General features: G+C 35.6%; 1 protein-coding gene across 10 annotated transcripts in view; it reads left to right on the forward strand.

Moving 5' to 3' along the window:
• The window catches only part of Cep128 (centrosomal protein 128), a 379822-nt gene that overhangs the window by 326699 nt on the left and 32481 nt on the right, over positions 1-20642 (forward strand). For 8 of the 10 annotated variants that reach the window (XM_074067415.1, XM_074067413.1, XM_074067408.1 and 5 more), the window contains one exon: positions 18555-18647. The exons of the other annotated variants lie outside the window; for them this stretch is intronic. In XM_074067415.1, the coding sequence (XP_073923516.1) occupies positions 18555-18647 (93 nt within the window). The remainder of the gene's footprint in view (positions 1-18554; positions 18648-20642) is intronic. 10 annotated transcript variants of the gene reach the window in all.

The raw sequence follows: 20642 nt of genomic DNA on the forward strand, positions 1-20642 counted from the left end.
ACAGAATGGATATTCCACAACTTCCATTAGATACTGTGCAGGAAATCCTAAACAGTGCAGGAAAACTATCACTACTTGCACATTCTATTATTATTTATACTTAAAGCCCAAGGAATCAATAAATTAGGAAAAACTAGAGTTTATCAAGTTTTTTTGATAGAAACCAATATAGTAAAGGTAATTTTACTTCTAATTCCAATAATAATCACAGAGAAAATGTAATTGCACGTACACCAATACAAAAGTAACAAAAATTACAAATGACCTAGGAAAATAATCTGTGCTCCCCCTACATCAAAAAAAGTATAAGTGATTAATAGACAAGACATTCTGGAATAGCCAAGACATTGGGGTTTGAACCTAGGGCCTTCCTCATACTTGCTAGGCAGGCACTCTACCACTTGAGCCATTCTGCCAGCTGTGGGAGTTTTTGTTTTGTTTTTAAATGAATATCTAAATTCATCAATGCTTTGGAAATTAAGATAGTGTAGAACTGGTGAAGAAATTTTTAAGTAGGAACAAAATGCAGAGCTCAGAAACAGAAATATGCATGGAAACTAAGTATCTAAGAAAATGGACATCATTTAATGGAGTAAGGATACACTTCTGAATATGTGATAGAAAACAATTAATTGAGCCCCACTGCATTAAAGCCTAAATTTGAATGGCAAAACCATAAAATTTTTAGAACAAAAAAGTAGTTAAATATATTCATGACCTTGTAACTTAGGAGAATTTCTGGGGAAAAGTAAGAACAAAATTATATAAATAAAACCAGCAAAGAAGACATTGAAAACATTTATCATGTAAAAGAAATGACTGATATGATCACATTAAAGGGAAAAACTTCTGTAAACCAAATCAAAATATAACATTCAGAGGCTGGGACTATGGTTCAAGTGGTAGATTATCTGCATAGGAAACACAAAACCCTGAGTTCAAATACCAGCACTACTAAAAAAAAAAAAAAAGGAAAGAAGAATTTTAAAAACATTAAAAGAATGAAAAGGAATCATTGAAATATGTTTCTACCTATGTGTATCTAAATATTATTGTCTATAAATCAGTTAGGAAAACATAACCAAATTTCAAGAGAAAAAGTAAAACACATGAGCAAACCTTTCTATTGCAGAAAAAGCATGTGAGAATATGTTCATTTTCTTTAATAATCAAGGACATGCTAATTAAACTACAAAGAAACTAGCCATGGTGGTGCACATTTGTAATCCCAGCTGCTCAGGAGAAGGTAGGAGGATGATGGCCCAGTGCTGAGCTCCCCCTCCCCTGAGTAAAAGTGCAAGACCCTGAGTTCAAAGAGAGAAAGAGGTGGGGTTGGGGAGGAAGGAAGGGAAGGAGGCGAGGAAAGGAAAAATCTACAAACACCTGTCATTTTCTTTAAAGAAAGATTACCTTTGCTAATCCTCAGGTGTAAGGTGTAAAGTGAAATGCATATATTAAAACCATGAACCCATAGAATGGTATTAAAAGTAAGAGAGCTTTGTTTTTCTCAATACTTTTCTGCATATGTTAAGTTAAACAAAATAACCATAAGCTAAAGAGAGACAGTTAGAGTTGTTTAATTAGTCTTGGTATACCTTCCAAAAACAGAGGTAAATGTTTTTAATAACTGCATTATTGTCCTTTAGTAAGTCAAGTAGTTTCCAAATCTTTGCTTTCAATAAAGTCAAAAGAGAATTTAGTCAAACTGATAGATCATTAAAATTAATATTTGATGCAGATCACTATCACTATGTAATATTTGCCATAAAAGAAGGAAGATGTTCAAGAGATTATTTAACATTGGTATAAGAAAACTGCTTTCATTTTCATGTAATTTTTCATGTGAACAAGATTTTTCAGTGATTAAATTTATGGAAATGGAAAACAGGAATGGAAGTGAAATAGACTGCCTTATTCAAACAAAAATTAACATTTACCCATGGATACATGAACTAATCGAGTGCAGGAAAGGAGACACTACATTTATCCCATTAAGAAGTATACTTTTAGATGGGAGGGATCCCATTTCACGTCTGCACTGTGTCCTGAAATCCAGCAGATGGACTGCAAGAATCCCATCATCAGTTGGCTGGAAAAAAATAACCTAAGCAGGAGACCTGAGCACAGGGTGGAGACCAGAACTCCACCCTAACTGGACCTGAGTCCCAGGGAGAACAATGCCCTAGGCAAGGAAAGACTATATGAGGTGCTGTTGTCAACACTCCAATAGAGTGTGACAAGGAGGATGACCCCATCTTCTCCTTCCTGCACCTGAGCTGTGGGCTTGGGCACCAGGAAGCATCAGGGCACTGGTACAGGATGTCATGTCCTAAGCAGTCACCAGTACTTGGCAGAAATTCCCAAGCAGGACTTAGAGGGGTGTTGAAACTATTCCAGGAGTGGGGGCAGGGGGAAAAAGGAGAACGATGGGAGGTGAATTCAACTATGATATATTGTAAGAACTTTTGTAAAAGTACCCCTAGCACATTAAAAAAAAGAAAAAAAAAGAAGTATACTTTAGACACTGTTTTTTACGTTTCACATTTAAGAATTTTTCTCAAAATTTGTAATGCAGCTCATGTTAATTACAATAACTAAGTACATACAAGTGTGTAATACTGTGCATTGTGGTCATGGATAGTTTTTAAAATCAATTTTGTCACTGTTAGAGTATGAAAGAGAAACAAATAAAAACTACAAGTATAAATATGTGTTATATTAGGATAAAAGTCTGTAAAAGAAAATAGGTTAGAAATAAATTCAAACAGAAAAGGACCATGGTTAACTTTCTGTGTTTTTAAAAACTATCATTTTTATTTGTAAGTGGATAAAGGGTGGCAACAGATTACTGAGCTATGCAAAGGTGATTGCATAAGTTTGTATGAGTAATGCAGTAGTTTTATGTGAAAATGTCAATATTTACAAGATTACAGAAATGTCATTCTTTGCAATTACCTAAACTTATGATGGAAACATCCAGACAACTTAAAAAATGTGGACATATGATTGTGTGTAGGGGACACAGATACTTAAATAATTATTTCTGAAGCTATCAATTGAAAATTTTGCAAACCATTGACTGAAAGCAAACATGAAATTATGTAGTTACCATGGGTTAGTGTTTTATCAACTTCTCAAATATTTTAAACAATCCATTATCCCTTATTTCCAAGGTATAACTGTGGAGTTAACATGGTTATAGAGTAAATCCTAATCTACCTCCACATCGAGAAAAATGTACACAAATTTGCCTTATGTTGAAAAAGTTACAATTCATTTTTATGTTTTAAAAGGTTGTAGAGTCTTAAGCATATCTGGGCAGGATTCATTGAATTAACATTAGTGGTAACAGACTTGAACTATGCACACTGGCTGATCGTGAATCTTGGTGTCCAAGATTTCAGGAACATGCTCATGTCTCCTTGGAAATTACAAAGTAATGCTGTTATGTGCTACTTTCACCCATCTGTGTTAAAGTAGACAATTGCTATAGGGGTTTGTATTTATTTTCTTTCCTGCCCACCTTGGATTCTGGCACTAATTGTACTTCAGAACAATACATATGCACACTGTCTACATGCATAGAAGTTGAAGAACATCATACTTTGTTAACATACTGAATCGTACTTTAGGACACTTTTGAATATGGACCCAAATGAGTTAATGTTCTTACTAAAGTGTCTCTGTTATGCCAGTAAACCCTGACTTGAGTATGTAAATCTGGCCAAATAACTGTTAGTTATTTGCAGTGTCTCTCCTGAGTATTTGTAAGAATCTTGAAGCTAAGTAAAACTTGCCTTTATCTCTTTACAAAGCCTGAACTTACTGTTTCAAAACCAAAGATCAAGCTAGGTTCATTTTTTGGTTTTGCCAAGATTACAAGCTCCTCATTGAAGTTGCCTGAAAAGTTCAATTCAATTGGCTTTAACCAAATAAAATGCTCTGTACAGTTTTGACCCAGAATCAGGTGAATCTCAGCAGTTTTGGCTGAGCCACATTGTAAAATTTTGGATTTGTTCAGACTTGACACTTCCTGGGAACCCATTCAAACTGAAACCGGAAAAAAGGTTTGCACAAACCCTGTCCTAGCCCGTTCTGCCAAGTCTCCCACTGCTCTAATGTTGGTCTACCTTCTGTATACTCACATCGAGGGCAAACGGAAATGTCCTCATGAATCTCTCATGAGGGATCTTGGGTGAAACAATCTAGACATTCTCCTTTCTCTACCTTGTCCCAAAATACAAAGCCTGTATTCTATGTTAGTCACTGTTAAAATATGTATCTTTTCCAATAATGGGCTCTCTTCAAACAGTTAAGCCTCTAAAACACAACTGCTTATGATCAAATGAAGAAAATAACTGCTAAAACAAATGGGCTGTTTATAAAGAGTTGCAACCTTGTGGCAAGAGGTGGTGACCAACTTATAAATGTAGGACTTCTTTCATTCTACAAAAATTGTTTCCTACAGCTCTGTCAAATTTTTCATAATCAATGCAACTTCACCAGCAGATCAGTTTAGTGTTATTGAGCTGCTCAATGTTCAGAGGTCAGACTGACAGCTTCGTATTTGATGTTGATAAGTAGTCACACTACTTGTCTAGCTACCTTGTGTGATGTTTTTTATCATCCATTTCTAAACACTGTCAACATTTTACATTCTTGTTGCAAAGATAATATGGATGTATATTATGAACCATGATGGAAGTCTTTTCCTAAAAGTATAATACATATAAGAAATGTCTTCCTCTCCTTAGGAGAGTAGATATGATTAAACTCTCAGTAAACAGTATATTGGCTTTATTTTAAAGATCCTAACTTAACTATAAAATAAAATATTTCTGTTGCATTTTAATGTATTGTAGATAGGAGTATTGTATTTCACTGAAGTAGCCTTTAAATGAAAATACAATGATTTGAGGAGTTTTCACTTTGTGCATCTAATTTTAACAAATTATATATAGGTTTCAGCATATAAATATTATTTTTCTGGTTTTAAATTATGGATACTGATATGGCTTAAAAATTAGTTTCTGATTAACAATCAGAAAATCTAGATTCTGGTCATATCTCCATCATAGTCAGGAACATATCCCTGGGCAAGTTATTCATTCTCTTATTTCATTTTTCTTATTTTTTAAGTGATTGGGCTGAACTAAGTGGTACTGTAAAAGTTTCTTTTACTAATTAGCCCTTGTCTAGTCTAAGAGGCTTTAAAAATCTGATCTTCATACAATTTCAACCCTGCCAGTAGTTGCTATCAAACAATTGACTCTGATTTAATTATATAATACATTTCTTGAGTCCCTATCACATTTCAACACTATTCTGGAGTGTACAGCAGACTAGATCCCTGGGTCCATGAATCTAGGTTTTAGATAATGTTTGAACTGGAAGGCGTAGTCAATATCCTTGTCAATACCTTTACTGTGTCTATGAGAAGTCTGCACACCAGAGAAGCAGATGACTTTGTAAGTGTTGCAAAAATTAGGGCTAGAATTGAAGTGTCTTGACTAGTGACAGTGTTCTTTCCATTGCATGTTCTCTTCTTGTGACTGACCAGTGGAGGTAAATAAAGACATGAGTAGTGAGCCCTCCACAAGTGTCTAGTGAATGATACAAAGTGAAGAGGAAGAAAATTAGCAACAAAATCCCATATTTACCTTAAACAGAGCAAGAAGTAACTCAGAAATAGGAACTGACATTCTAGGATGGAAATCAGAATATGCCATAAACTTATTGGTAAATGGGAAACTATAAAGCAACTTTGATCTAGTTTTCTTCCTTTTGAATGTTGAAGAAAAGCAATGGTATGCTTTTAGGGTGTATTACTAGTTCTGTCTTGAGCTTTCTCAGTTATATTAAATAACTCAGTTGATCTTTTATTTTATGCATTTGCATAACAGCTCTAATGCCACTTACACAGTGTTTATAAAGTTTGTTTAGAGTTTTTAATAAACTTTGATCTGAGATGAAAGCCTAGAGAGAGTATAAATCGTCACTATTAGTACTATTAATATAAATACTCCAGATGGTCCCATGTTAATTATTTAACATTAGTGAACGATTTCCACTTATCATTGCCCCCAACTGCATTATATTTGAACATCAAACAAAGGCTAAACCATGAAAATAGCCCTTTCCTCATTATTCTCTTTGATTTCTCTTTTTAATTATTTTGTATAGATTGTCTTCCATAAATGATTTTCTGGAGCCTTTTAAAAGTTTTTCTTTACTAACATCTTACTTCTATGAGTAACCACTGAAAAGGCTAATGGAACATATCCTTGACATATTTGTTTCTTTGCCTCAGACAATATCCATACAGCCTAAAAATATGTTAAACATGGATTTGCTGATTTAACACACTTAGATTCTATGAAGTCTCCCTTCATATCTTCTTTCTGGAAAACTTCCTATTTTCATCTTTACCCCTGTCATTTCTAACTCAGACCTTGTTTTGCTCTGTGATACCTTAAAACTCCTAATTTGACATTAGTTTTTCCTTTTAGAAGAGTGTGCTTGGTTCCAAAAGAAGGAGTTCAGTGACAGGGACAGTCAAAGGCAGTTAGGCTTTACCTGCCTTTTAGAGAATGATTAGTTAGAAGACCTGGTTGTGAATTCTGGCTCTTTCCATGGTCACCTAACTTCTGTGAACCTAATTCTGTGATTTTTGAATGGACCAAATACTTGTCCTGCTTGTCTCAGCCTGAGCAGCTCAAAGGAGTTGGAAAGAGGTAGGAAAGTCTCTAAATTTTAAAGTTATCCTTCCCCTATGTGTGTATTACCTTCATCAGCTACAAGAACAATATGTGGATTAGAAATGTTTGGCTTATTAATCAGGCGTTTCTAATCTGCTCCTAGTTTTTCTGTATTAACTATTAGTCTTGGCACTCCGAATTTTGGTATGTTCAAAATTCAATGATTTCAAATTTAGACTCTGAGACATGTCGATCCAGAGTTATAATATTCTCAGTAATTTTAGTTTAGCACACCTCCAAGCCTTAGATTTGGTTGACCTGGGCTAGGACCCAATATATTTTAAAGCTCCCCAGATGAGTATAATGTGCAGCGATGGTTTGGAATCACTGGTTTCTATATGTTCTTTAAGAATGTCCCTGTAGTTTTTTTTTTTTATGTAGAGCCTATCATTACTCTGCCTTTGTGTCTGTTAGATTCTGTTCTCCTCATATCTAGTGACTGAATTTCATGTCTTCTTTACTGATAGTATCATGTCATCTCAGCATTTCTTCCTTTTAATCTACCAAAACCATAATAGTAATATTCCTTCTCAAACATTACTTTCCTTAATTTTCTAGGACTCAAAAACTTAATTTTAGGTTCTTATTAAAGCACATGATAAAAGCGAGAGCACACAAGGGAGGGGTGAGGATAGGTAAGACACCTAAAAAATTAGCTAACATTTGTTGCCCTTAACCCAGAGAAACTAAAGCAGATACCTTAAAAGCAACTGAGGCCAATAGGAAAAGGGGACCAGGAACTAGAGAAAAGGTGAGATCAAAAAGAATTAACCTAGAAGGTAACACACATGCACAGGAAATTAATGTGAGTCAACTCCCTGCATAGCTATCCTTATCTTACCCAGGAACACTTGTTCCTTCCTATTATTGCCTATACTCTCTCTTCAACAAAATTAGAGATAAGGGCAAAATAATTTCTGCTGGGTATTGAGGGGGTTGGGGGGAGAGGGAGGGGGCGGAGTGGGTGGTAAGGGAGGGGGTGGTGGCAGGGGGGAGAAATGACCCAAGCCTTGTATGCACATATGAATAATAAAACAATAAAAATAAATAAATAAATAAATAAAATTTAAATTCATCTTGCTGAACTTCCAGGGCCAATTTTTTCTAGTCATGAATTCACCAAATGACTAATTCTCTGATTTTTAGCAAATTTTTACAAATTGGACAATTTACAGAAGGAGTAAAGTTTGGAAACTATACGAACAGTTAGAAAACAAACATTTTTTAAATAAATTAGTATAAAGAGCAAATTAGCTGTTTAGTCATTTTTTTCTGGGGCATGTTGACTAAGAGTATGCAAAGTGCCTCCTTTCTGTTTTCTCATTTCTTACTTGTCTTGAATGAATCCCCTGGTATATCACATCAATGTCTTGTATTGATATGTTTATTCAGTATGGTTGATAAACAACCACTCCATGCAAAAACTGAATGTGAAACATGATCCTTTCTTAGGGACAATGTAATGCAAAGTAGCCTGATTCATACTTCATGAACTGCTATCATACCCCACCAAAGTGACTGAGGTAGGTTCACAGAGAGGAGAAACTTGTGACCAAGAGGATGAAGGGGATTCTTAGAATAATGGTGGAGGATTGTGAGAAACTTCTAAGTGTAGTTTGATCTTCACAATACTATAAGTGTAGTTGGACAGAATCTTGTTGTTGTTTTTTAAATGTCTTTTCATGAGGATTTTTTTAAACTTTTATTCTTTTTAAGAGATCTTCCACAGGACAAAGAGAAATATTCCTTACTCTTAAAAACAGAATCCATTCTGTTTTACAGATATATAATGGATCTCGATCTTATTCTTTGAAGCATTTTGTTACTATTCACCAGTTGTTCCTACCTACACTAGAAAAGACTAAAGTAATATGAAAATGGAGGACTGGTGGAATCATATAGAAAGGTGTTATAACAGGTGAATCATCACTATTGTGTAATATGTCCGTTTACTAATTGCATTGCCCAAAGTATATCAAGAACTGTGAAAGGTATGAGACTTGTCCTATTACAAGCTATTATCCTAACCTATCAGACTTTCATGGATGCTGGCAAGAGACTGGAAGCAAAAGGCACAACAAGTGGCATGGAACTTCATATTTGCATTGTTTGCCTTTCCCTCCAAGTTTCACAGGAATAATAAAGAAAGGGGGCCCAAGATCAGTGTTGCACATACAATGAATTTGTGCTATAGTTTCATAAACCTGAACATCATAATCCAATAAGAAACCTTAACCTATTTTTGTCTGAGAGGGAGACACTTTCTCTATCTTCCAAGGTTGTTTGCTGTACATGCCTCCTTGTAAAGGTATTCTGGAACAAAAGCTGTCATAGGAAATATAGTATTGCCCCCATAGAGAAGTACTTTGCAACATATTGCAAATAATAATATTTTATTATTTTCAGGACAGTATAAAGGTGTTTTATAATATCTTAAAATTATTACTTTTATTGAATATAGGTTGAGAATTCAGAATTTTTCATTTTCTTCCATTGCAAAGAAAAGGAAACTGATAGAAGGCATTTTCTCCAGATGACTGAAAAGATGATTGTAAAGAGACAGATAGCAGCAGGTCTAGATTCTAATAGCAATAATGAAATTGGATAAATAAAAAGTCAGATTATGAGTCTTCAAGTGATGAATTGCTGCAATTCAAGAATCCGTTAGTGAACACTATGTTTCCAAGCACAAAAAGGAAATATGACACTGTTATCTAGTTAGTTATTCAACAAGATTGTTTCAGAAAAACTCAGTCCCACGGTATAAGAACTGACCTCTTAAGTGCCACAAGACTGAAAATAGAGGCGGACAGAGCCAGAATTGTACACAGTATAGTTCATTAGAGACTTACTGGCAGAAATATATTTCCTGGGTGTTAGCAAAACCAGTGGATTATATAGCAAGACCCCCCCACTTTGGATTAGAGGAAGAGTCAGTATAGAAAATGACTTCATCCAAGACAGGACGTGCCTGGCTTGTCTCAAACTGTTCTCAGAGGTGTCCGGCACATTCCTGGTACTTCTTGTGCTAGTTCAGGTTGTAAAACTCCATGGTTTATTTTAAAAGATTTTGCTTATATGGAGAATGCTGGGAACATACACAGAGGACAATCAGCCAGGATTACTCAGGGATTATGACTAGAATGATTGTAGTCAGGTCAGGCTGAATCCCTATAGATATGAATTTTATCATGCAATATTTTGCAACAAGAACCTGGGTCAGACCATCTGCCACAAGGGTACAAGACAGTACCCTTTATCTCTTATTAGGTTTCTGTGCCAAAATTTACTTCATGTGGTTCATAAGTGGGCAAATGTTGAAAGCATGTTGTAGACAGAAGTGATGATATAGAAGTGAAATTTTTCATTGAATTAATCTTTCTAATTGATGCTTATAAATCTAAAAGAATAAAAACTTATGTTATAAAAAAACTGACCTCAATTTTAACAAAAGTAGAACCTATCACAGTTTTGAAGTCTTCTACTCTAAAGATAAAAGTACAAGCTGAGTGAATCAGAAGTAATGATAAGCAAAACTCATTAGAAATATATTTGAACTCTGGAATTTGCTGTTTCTAAGCTCACGAATGGCAGTTGTTCAGCAATTTGTTGCATTCATAGCCCCCAAACCAGAAAGATATGTAATATTCTTAAATTCTGAGGAAATTTTCTAATAACTAGCCCTTTATTCTCTAAATTATTCATCAAATGACTAAAATATAAAAAATAAAACATTCATTAAACCTGTATAGTAAATAGTGATATCCAATTTTTTGAAATGCTTAAGATTTAACAAAAGAACATTGTCGTGTTCCAGGTTTGGGGAGCAAACTGCCATTCCGTATTCACCTGCTTTTATTTATTTGTTTTTATAGATGAATCTTCTGAGGTTTCCATATTGTGCAAATCTCAACTAACTTCTTCAAGTGGGCATAATAACAAACATGAGAAACACAGTTTTTACTTATCAATTGGTATCCTGTTTGCATCTCTAAACACTTGCTTTAAAGTACTGAATTTCCTTTAAGAGAGTGAGAGCACTGGTAGCTCAGATGGATACCTATGTCTACAACTTCTTAGAAGTATTACAAAGAAATCTTTACCTTTGGCCTCCAACTTAAAGTCTGGGACAAAGAGTTGGGGCTGGATCAGGGAAGCAATATAAAGTACAGTACTCAGAATTTGTTCTAAGTAGGACTTATGGGTATTCTGGCCTAGAATATCCCAAAAAATGTAGGAAGCATGAGTCCTCAAAGAAAAAGTAGACTGTCTTTCCTATTTAATTAGGTCTTATTATTAGGATGTCATTATTTCATTTAGAATGAGTTCTAGAATTCCTTATATATTCATAATCACTCAGAAGCGAACCAAGTGTAAATTATCTGATCTTTCCACGGTACCTATTTTTAAATGTTTTTAATATATAGCTATTACATGAATATACAATAAATATGTAGTGAGTATATAAACATAATAGATATATTCATATATCCATAATAGATTCATAGAATCTGTGGTATTAGTAAATATAGTCCCTGTTATGGACTGCATGTTTGTGACCCCAGAATTGAAGTTGAAATATTAACCCCTAATGAGATTATATTAGGCGGTCTTTGGAAGGTTATTAGGTTTATGGAGGTCTTGAGATAAAACCACCATTCCATTTCAAAGAAAAGTGTTAATATGTGTCCCTATGACAGTTGTCTCACTTCTAAGTTATTATTCTAAGACAGTTAAACAGATAAGAAATGGAGATGGCCAGATTAACTATACAGGGAGTTTCCCTGTGACATTTCCATGTATATATGTACTATAACCCGAATAGGTTCATCTCCTCTGTTTTTCTCCTTTCTACCTTAGTCCTCTCCTTATGTGATTTCAACAGTTTAAAAAACTCTATATTCATTCTTGTATACAAAGTACATCAACCTGATTCACCTTCTTAACTTCCTTCTTTTACAGTCCCTCTCTCATAGGTGACTTCCCTTTTGACCTATTTTTCATGAAATTGCTTGTATTTGTATTAGGTCTATATCCCACATATGAGAGAAAACACATCAGGTACATGTTAAAAACCTTCGAAAATCCAACAGAACTATCTCCTAAGTAATCCTCCCTAGCACATCATACTTACTTTACTGTTATATCATTATGGCAGAAATCTCCGGGCAGTGTTCTGCTTTAGTAAGGTGCTGGGTTTTCAACCATTGGCTGAGAAAAATGAGCATGAAAACCAGTGGGCACAGTGCAGCTTTCCATGTTACTTGGTAGGCAAATTCTTCTAACATGTGCCACAATCAGTTGCTTTCTTGGAACTTCAATTGCTAGAAAGTTGTTTGTTTGTTTTTCCTCTTTTCTCTTCCAAATGAAAGCCATGCATTCATTCCACTGGACAACAATGAGGATTTATGGTTGGTATGCAAACAAGCTGGACTTGCCAAAATAATTTGAAGTTTTGAACTTAGGCACCTGCCTACTTCATTTTAACGTATTCAACAACAATGAACATGCTATTGAACTTTTACTTGACATGTTAAAAACTAGAAGAAGCCAGAACCACAGAATCTGTTAAAGGATACTGTGAACAATAAAGAAAATATGCAGTAGCCTAAAAATTACAAAAGATTTCATTTATTACATAGACAGTGGATAGGACATCATCTTTCCTTTACTCAACAACTACTTATTAAACACTTACTATGTGCAAATCAAATGTCTAATATAACCACACCAAAGTTCATTCTGGTAAAGCTGAACAAGCTTGAATTTCATTCAAGAATATTCTTGAATTGTTAGAGAGAAACACACACACACACACAAATACATACATATATACATACATGTATGCATGTGAATGCATACATGAATTAGAATGCATACATGTATGTATTTGCAATTTTAAATTGTCTTTTTTTTCCCTATTAACTTGAGAGCTCTTAAGCATAAAGACTGGCTTATGATAACAAAAATACTATGGGCCAGAAGTGGTGGCTCAAGCCTGTAATCTCAGCTACTTTGGAGCAGAGAAAAGGAGTATGGCAGTTCAAGGCCAGCCTGGGCAAAAAGTAAGTGAGATTCCCTCTCAACCAACAAACTGTGTATGGTGGCACATGCCTGTGTTCCCAGCTACAGGGGAGGACAAAGGAAGGAGGATGTGGTTTGAGGCTGGCCTGAGCAAAACCATGAGACCTTACATGAAAAATAAAGAAAAAAGGGTGGGTGGGTGCTCCCTGAGTTCAAACTGCTATTTGCTATCTCTACATACTATTTATATATAAATATATATCTATAGGCTCAAGAAATCCTAAGCCTTTGTTATATATATGAAACAACTCTTATTTTTGTTAACAAGAACATTTTAGTAAGAAATAATTGAAGGCATCAGTGCTTTACTTCATTTCAGTGACATTGAATGGCCAGTGACATTTTGTTCTTTACAAAAATGGAGATTACGAGGGCAGGACAAGTCCTGCTTGGGGGGGGGGGTGTTACCAATGGGAGTGGGGGAGAGTGTGGGGATAAGGGTGTAGGAGGATGAATATGGTGTCAATATTGTGTACACATGTATGTAAATGGACAAATGAAACCTGCTGAAACTATTCTAGGAATGGGGGGGAGACAAAGGAAAATGATGGGGGGGTTAAATTCCGCTGTGATATATTATAAGAACTCATGTAAATGTCACAATGTGCCACCAGCACAATAACAATAAAAAATGAAGATTTATCTTCAAAATAAAATATAACTGATTGTCTCTGCTTGTGTCTGCTTTGTTAGCAGTCATAGGGAAGTACTTAGTATAAGACCCAAGAATGTTTCTAAGTATTCAAAAAAGAATTAATTATGAAAGCAGACTTTTAAAATATAGGCAGGGTTGATCTCAGTTTTTTTAATTAAGTCTCAAAGCCACAATTATAATAATAAAGTACCCTGCCTGATTTCTATTTAGATCTGATCTGCCTGTCACCAGAAATTCATCCATATAGTGGGATTAACTGTTCATATGCTCTTTCAACATCCAAGTGCTGTGTGTGGAGCAATGAAGCATGATTAATTTATTTTGTCATTCTGTTTGAGAACATAGGACACCTCTTAAAAAGAAAATAGCCTTTTATTTTGAGAACAGGGATTAATTATGTTCACCTCACCCAGGTGCTCCTAAGTAAATTTTCCTGGACCTTACCTCAGCCACAATGATTATCACCCTTATCAGTGTTCTGCATCAGGACCCTCTGTTCCATGTTGAATATGGGCAAGAGAAATGTGATCACCTGCTGCAGTATGTCCTGGGCCCCTGAGGTGAAGCAGTGCAGTTTCAGGAAAGCGAACAGCATTTCTCTGTGTCTTCCCTGTGCTGGATATCACTGTCATTACCCAGCATGCCTCAGCCCTGTCTACTCAGCCACAGGAATCAGGTTAGGCTTCACACCAAGCCCTTCCTCACCACCCACAAAACACTTCATTTTGCTATTACTGTCTTTAACTCGGCCAAGTATTTAACTAAACTATTGTCTCTTCATTTTTCTTCTAGGTCTGTATTATTATTTCTTTTGAGTCTATTTAAAAATATTCTTAATTGTTCTAAAAGTTCTTATAATATATATTCAAAAAGCAGTGTTGTTGTATTCTTTCACTAATATTTCTAAGTTCTAAATGAATCTATATCTTCATAATGAAGTGTTTTCTAAAAGATTAAAACTTAATGTATGTGATATAAATCCTCAGCACTAAAAATACAGGAAAAATATAGTTCTGCCTTTTAAGGAATTTGCAGTTTACTAGAGACAAGTAAACACACAGTTATGAAATGATTTTGCATATGATGGGAGATGAAATACATGTATATTTTATATATAATATCACTAATAATAACCAGTTTTTATTGTATGTTTACTACTGCTAGGCTGTACTCTAAAAACTTTAAATGTGTTAATGTATTTGATCCTTATAACACCTCTGCACAACTGACAGTATTATCATTTCTTTTTATAAATGAGGAAACAATCTCAGTACAGGGATTTGGGAACTTCCTTAAGGACACATAGCCATAAGTGACTAACCAGAATTAAGCAGAAATCTCAAGAGCCTCTGCTATTAAGTGCCATGTTAGAGGAGCTACTGACCAAGCCAAATCTTGCTGGAGGAGAACTGAGAACTAATTTAAACTGTGTGTAGAGAACATTCCAGACAGAAGGACCTTGATGTACAAAGTCATAATGGCACAGAAGCTTTGAGAACAGAAGCAAAAGTATGGGATAATGTTTGTGGCAATAGACCAGAAGCTTATTGGCAGAATTTAGATAAGGAGAAAATACTGAAATCATTTTTTTGTTGTTAGGCCCCCTACAATGTGGAAAAAGTGAAAAGTCGTTTGTTTGCTTTTGGAAGCATCTTTTCTAAAAATAGGAAATGACAAATATTTGAAGTTGGCAATTTGATGGGACAAATATCCAAAAAGGCAAAAATGTCTTCCTATTTCTATTATATAGTCATCAGCTTTACTTTCTGCCATAAAAGTGAACATTTTTCCACTCTACAGGTGTTCTTAGATAAATAACCCTTTGAACTCCCCAGTCAGTCTTCTCCTTACTTTATTTCTCTTTGTAATACCCTTTCCATACGCTTTCTAGCATTTTAAATTTACTTTAGAGAGAAGTTAAAGCTACATACAGTAGACTAAAACCAGAACCAAAAGATTCAGATTCTAAATTCCCATGTTCCTGATTTGAAAACTAAGGCCCATGGGTTAAATCATTTGCCCAGGTTTAGACAAGTTGATACGCTGGGATTCTCTGGTGGTAAGGGTCCATCTTCCATGCTTAGATAGAAGGCAAAGGCAGAAGCTCGAGCACCAAAAATCAGAGAAGCTTTATTTGCAGAGAAGAGAAAGGAAAGGCCACGTAGGGGCATGCAGAGGGACCCGGAAACCAGTAGTTCCAAGTCAAGTTAGACATCAGGTTTTTTTTTTTTTTTTCATTTTATTTTTTTTATTCATATGTGCATACAATGTTTGGGTCATTTCTCCCCCTTCCCCGACCTCCTCCCTTACTCCCCCCGCCCCCTCCCAGTTCCCCCCACCCCCTCGATACCTAGCAGCAACTATTTTGCCCTTATCTCTAATTTTGTTGAAGAGAGAGTATAAGCAGTAATAGGAAGGAACAAGGGTTTTTGCTAGTTGAGATAAGGATAGCTATACAGGGAGTTGACTCACATTAATTTCCTGTGCATGTGTTACCTTCTAGGTTAATTCTTCTTGATCTAACCTTTTCTGTAATTCCTGGTCCCCTTCTTCTATTGGCCTCAGTTGCTTTAAAGTATCTTCTTTAGTTTGTCTGCATTGAAGGCAACAAATGCTATCTAGTTTTTTGGGTGTCTTACCTATCCTCACCCCTCCCTTGTGTGCTCTCGCTTTTATCATGTGCTCAAAGTCCAATCCCCTTGTTGTGTTTGCCCTTGATCTAATGTCCGCATATGAGGGAGAACATACGATTTTTGGTCTTTTGGGCCAGGCTAACCTCACTCAGAATGATGTTCTCCAATTCCATCATTTACCAGCGAATGATAACATTTCGTTCTTCTTCATGGCTGCATAAAGTTCCATTGTATATAGATACCACATTTTCTTGATCCATTCGTCAGCAGTGGGGCATCTTGGCTGTTTCTATAACTTGGCTATTGTGAATAGTGCTGCAATAAACATGGGTGTGCAGGTGCCTCTGGAGTAACCTGTGTCACATTCTTTTGGGTATATCCCCAAGAGTGGTATTGCTGGATCATATGGTAGATCTATGTTTAGCTTTTTAAGTAGCCTCCAAATTTTTTTCCAGAGTGGTTGTACTAGTTTACATTCCCACCCACACTGTAAGAGGGTTCCTTTTTCCCCCACATTCTCGCCAACACCTGTTGTTGGTGGTGTTGCTAATGATGGCTATTCTAACAGGGGTGAGGTGGAATCTTAGTTAGACATCAGGTTTTATAGCTTTTTTATTGCTGGTGAGAGGAGTATGTTTCAGCACAAAGAGTCTGGCACAAACAGTTGTCTCTTGGGAAGAAGACAGGGCGTTTCTCCCCCTGGCTAATCACCATCTATAGGGAACACGTGGACTTCCCACAGTCTGTCCTTCGAAGTGGTTATGTCAAAGCTGAGAAGGAACTTTGTATCTCTTGATTTCTGATCAGTGCTTTTTTCTACTATATCTTGCTGCCAGAAGGCAACACAAATAAAAAATATTGCATTGTACATAGAAAAAGCATTATGGATATTCAGGACATTGTCAGAAGTTTATAGTTGGTGTGAGAGTATTTGGGGTAAATAAGGAGCATTTGGCATGACACCTTTGGTCTTCTGGGGATTCAATTTATTTTCCAACAAGATATCTCATACAGCCTCCTGCAATGGGACTCAGAATCCCAATGACCTCCTGAGGTAGGACTCAGAGTTTCTGCTGCTGGTCAGCAATCCCCAGCCTTCCCTCAACACCCCCAAACTCCACAAATTCATAGGCTGTGGCTGTAGTTCAATAGCAGAGCCCTTGCCAAGTGTGCACAAGGCCCCAGTTTCAATATTCACCACCACAAAATAAATAATTATAATAAAATGAAAAAAATAAGTTTCATACTCCACTAATGATTATCACATTTAGGGATGAGGGGTTCACAGATTTCTCAAAGCAAAATCCAACATGTTGCTTTTAAGAATAAAGGAGAGCATGCCATTCCTCTGCTCAAAATCCTTAGAAGTCAGACCTTCCTTCCAGCTAGTTGAGATTAAATACAGAAACCTAACCATGTTGTCTAAAAGGTTCTCTAAAGTCTTGCTCCAGACCTTTGGCCTGATAATGTGGCCACTGAGGTCACTGTACCCAGCAAATCATGCTGTAGGCTATGCATTCCTTCAGTGTGCCCAGGAGGCCCTTTCCTTGGGGCCTTTGCCCTTAGTTTATCTGTTTCAAATGCCCTTAACCCTGGGAATCCTCATAACTCAACCCCTCAATTCATTCTTATAAAAAAACTATCTCACCCAATAGGCTGTCAGGGACCACCATTGTATCTAAAATTACACCCTGTCACTCCCCACTGCTTTTCCCTGCTTTGTTCTTCAGAGCATTTTTGACAACCTCCTGTTTTATGGATTCGTTTTGTTCCCATCCCTCAATAAAATGTAAGCGCTGTGAGGACAGAGATTTTTGCCTTATTTTTTTCACTTCTACAACAATGTCTAATATATAGTAGGCATTCAATAAATATTTTTAGATCAAATGTGAATAATAATTCATTCATTTAAGAAGCATTTACTGAATATTTCTCCTGTAGTAGACCAGGAGTGCTGGGGAAACACTTCCTATCCTCGTAATACATATTGCCTAGTTTTGAGACAAACATCAAACAATTGTACAAATAAGTGTTGTAGTCTTCTGACAAGTGTTACCGAAGTAAGTCCATGGGCAAATGGAGAGCTAATTTAACAGCATCAGAAAAGGCAGGGAGCCTTCCATGAGGAAGTAATGAGAGATAAGAAAAGTTAACCACTTCTTTCAAACTTTGTGCATTTCACTAAATGTGCATTTTACATTTAAAAATAAACCAGTAATAAAGTGGAATTAGTGATATGCATACCTAAGAAATTAGGGGAAAGGACACTAATATATACAATTTAATTTGAAGCACATCCAAAATATGAATTGGATTAAAGGATAAGCAGAAGGATGGGTAGATATGTGATAAAGCAAGTATAGCATAATGTTAAGTAGCATCTGGGTGGTGAGTATATGGGTGATCTTTGTAAATTTCTTTCAGATGTCCCGTGTGCTTGAAAATGCTCATATTGTTGGGGGTAAAACTGTTAACCAGATAAGGAGACTGGAGGGAACATTCTCCACTGAGGGCACAGTATGTACAAAAGAAATTTATGTGCCATTACACTTGTTTTATGTTTTAGATATTGTCTGTAGAATGGCAAATGCATTTCTAAATATTAAATATAGTTTTAATTAAGTACCTTGTTTCTGCCTTGCACTCTGTTGGCTAATTTATTAGCTATAATTTTAGGTTGTCACTGAGTTTTCTTTGCTACTTGAAAGTTACTGGAGTAGATAGTACCTCGTATATTCAGCATTTTTTTGAAAAGTACTTGACAATTTTGGCTATACTTTCACATTAACTCTCTTACTTGATAATAGTCAGCATCACTTATTCCCATTTTGCAAATAAAAGACTGAAGCTTAGGAGGACAGGGATAAATGATATTCCCCAAACCACAAAATACAAGTAAGTAACACTGCTGGAGCTATAACTATCAACAAATCAGGTATGCTGATATCCAGCCACCTCGCCAATGCTCTTCATCAGTCAACTGGAAACATATGTCAGGGTTCTGTGCATCCAAAAGCACATTTTCTTTACCTGCCACCTAGCAGAAATTGCTTGACTCAGTCTCTTCCAAGAAGCCTTCCTTTATACCGTTTGCCCAGCATTAACAGGTAATCATGTTTAGTTTTGGTTTTGATTTTTTGAAAATGTTCTTAAATTTCTTTTGTGAGTACATTTTAATTTAAATTTTAAGAAATAAAGCAATTTTCATTAAACAGATTGTAGATCTCAAGACTGCATGAAACAGCTGTATACACCTAATTGTTCAGCACACAGAGAGCACTAAGTTAGTCTTCGTTTATTCTCCTGTTATTTTTCCTTTCTGGCAAGGAGTGGCAAGATGATATATAAGGAAATAATCTCAACAATATTGAAGGAAAGGACATATTTGTTCTCTCTGTGTTCCTTTCTTCTTCAGCTCACTCTTGGGTTTTTTTTTTTTTTTTTTTTTTTAATTAAAAAGAAAAAGGAAAAAAGAAAATTCCCCAAATTACTTATTTGGAGAGAATACTATATCATTTTAAGCTAATAAGATGATAAAATACTGACTATAATTTGCAATTTGATTATGTCCAGCATTAAGAAAGCAATAATCTGGAGTAGTGGATTCTGTGTTTGAAATAATTCTCTTAAAATTATTGTGAATGAGAATTGGAAAAAATTAAAAAACTAGAAAGCCTTTTGTACTCAGGTTTCCCAGTGAAGATATGCTACCTAATCTCAAATTCTACAACTTTTTAATGGAGGGAGATCTTCTACCACTCTGGCTGTAACATTGTTGCATGAAAACAAATAGAATGTGTTGTTGACCAAAATTCTTCCAGATTTTAGCCCAAATGTACATGCTGATGTCATTATACACTTAACACCCATGATGTGCCCTCTCACCCCAAGAATGAATAAACACTTCTAAGTAAGTGCCTAATTTTTAGACCTCTCCTAAAGTATGTAGTCTATAAATAGAGGACTCTCCTGATACTCGAAGAAATCACACAGCTCTCCTCCCTGGGATTCTTGATGGACGTGCATCAACATGGGACTTTGCAGGCCTATTCTCTGCTACTGTTCGGGTTGGTTCCACTGAGTGTCTTAGTTTGGATGAAAACAGAGCCCTTTAAAGCCAATGCAGCTGTGCTGGATTGAGGCTCCACGAATGAAAGGCATACAGTATGTCCTTTTCATGATCTCACCCTTCCTCTCCTTGAAACGTGTTTACTGACGTCCTTTCACCACCTTTCAGCCATTTGTCAGGAAAGTTTTGCAGTGGATCTCTTTCCAAATGGAATAAAATTACATTTTAGAACCCAAATAAACTGCTTCATAACCTTCTTTATTTAGTATGTGCATTGTGCCAAAAATACACACACTTATTTTTTAAATAAAAATATAGACATCTGTCTTATTTATCATCTATACCTCAAAGAGACATATGATTTCAATAACACTAAAAGAAAATTATATTATATGTTAATAAGAAAATAAATATGCATTTTTACAAGGAAGTATATGTACTAA

Source organism: Castor canadensis, chromosome 3 (genome assembly GCF_047511655.1).
Source record: "Castor canadensis chromosome 3, mCasCan1.hap1v2, whole genome shotgun sequence".
In the NCBI taxonomy this organism is placed as follows: Eukaryota; Metazoa; Chordata; class Mammalia; order Rodentia; family Castoridae; genus Castor; species Castor canadensis.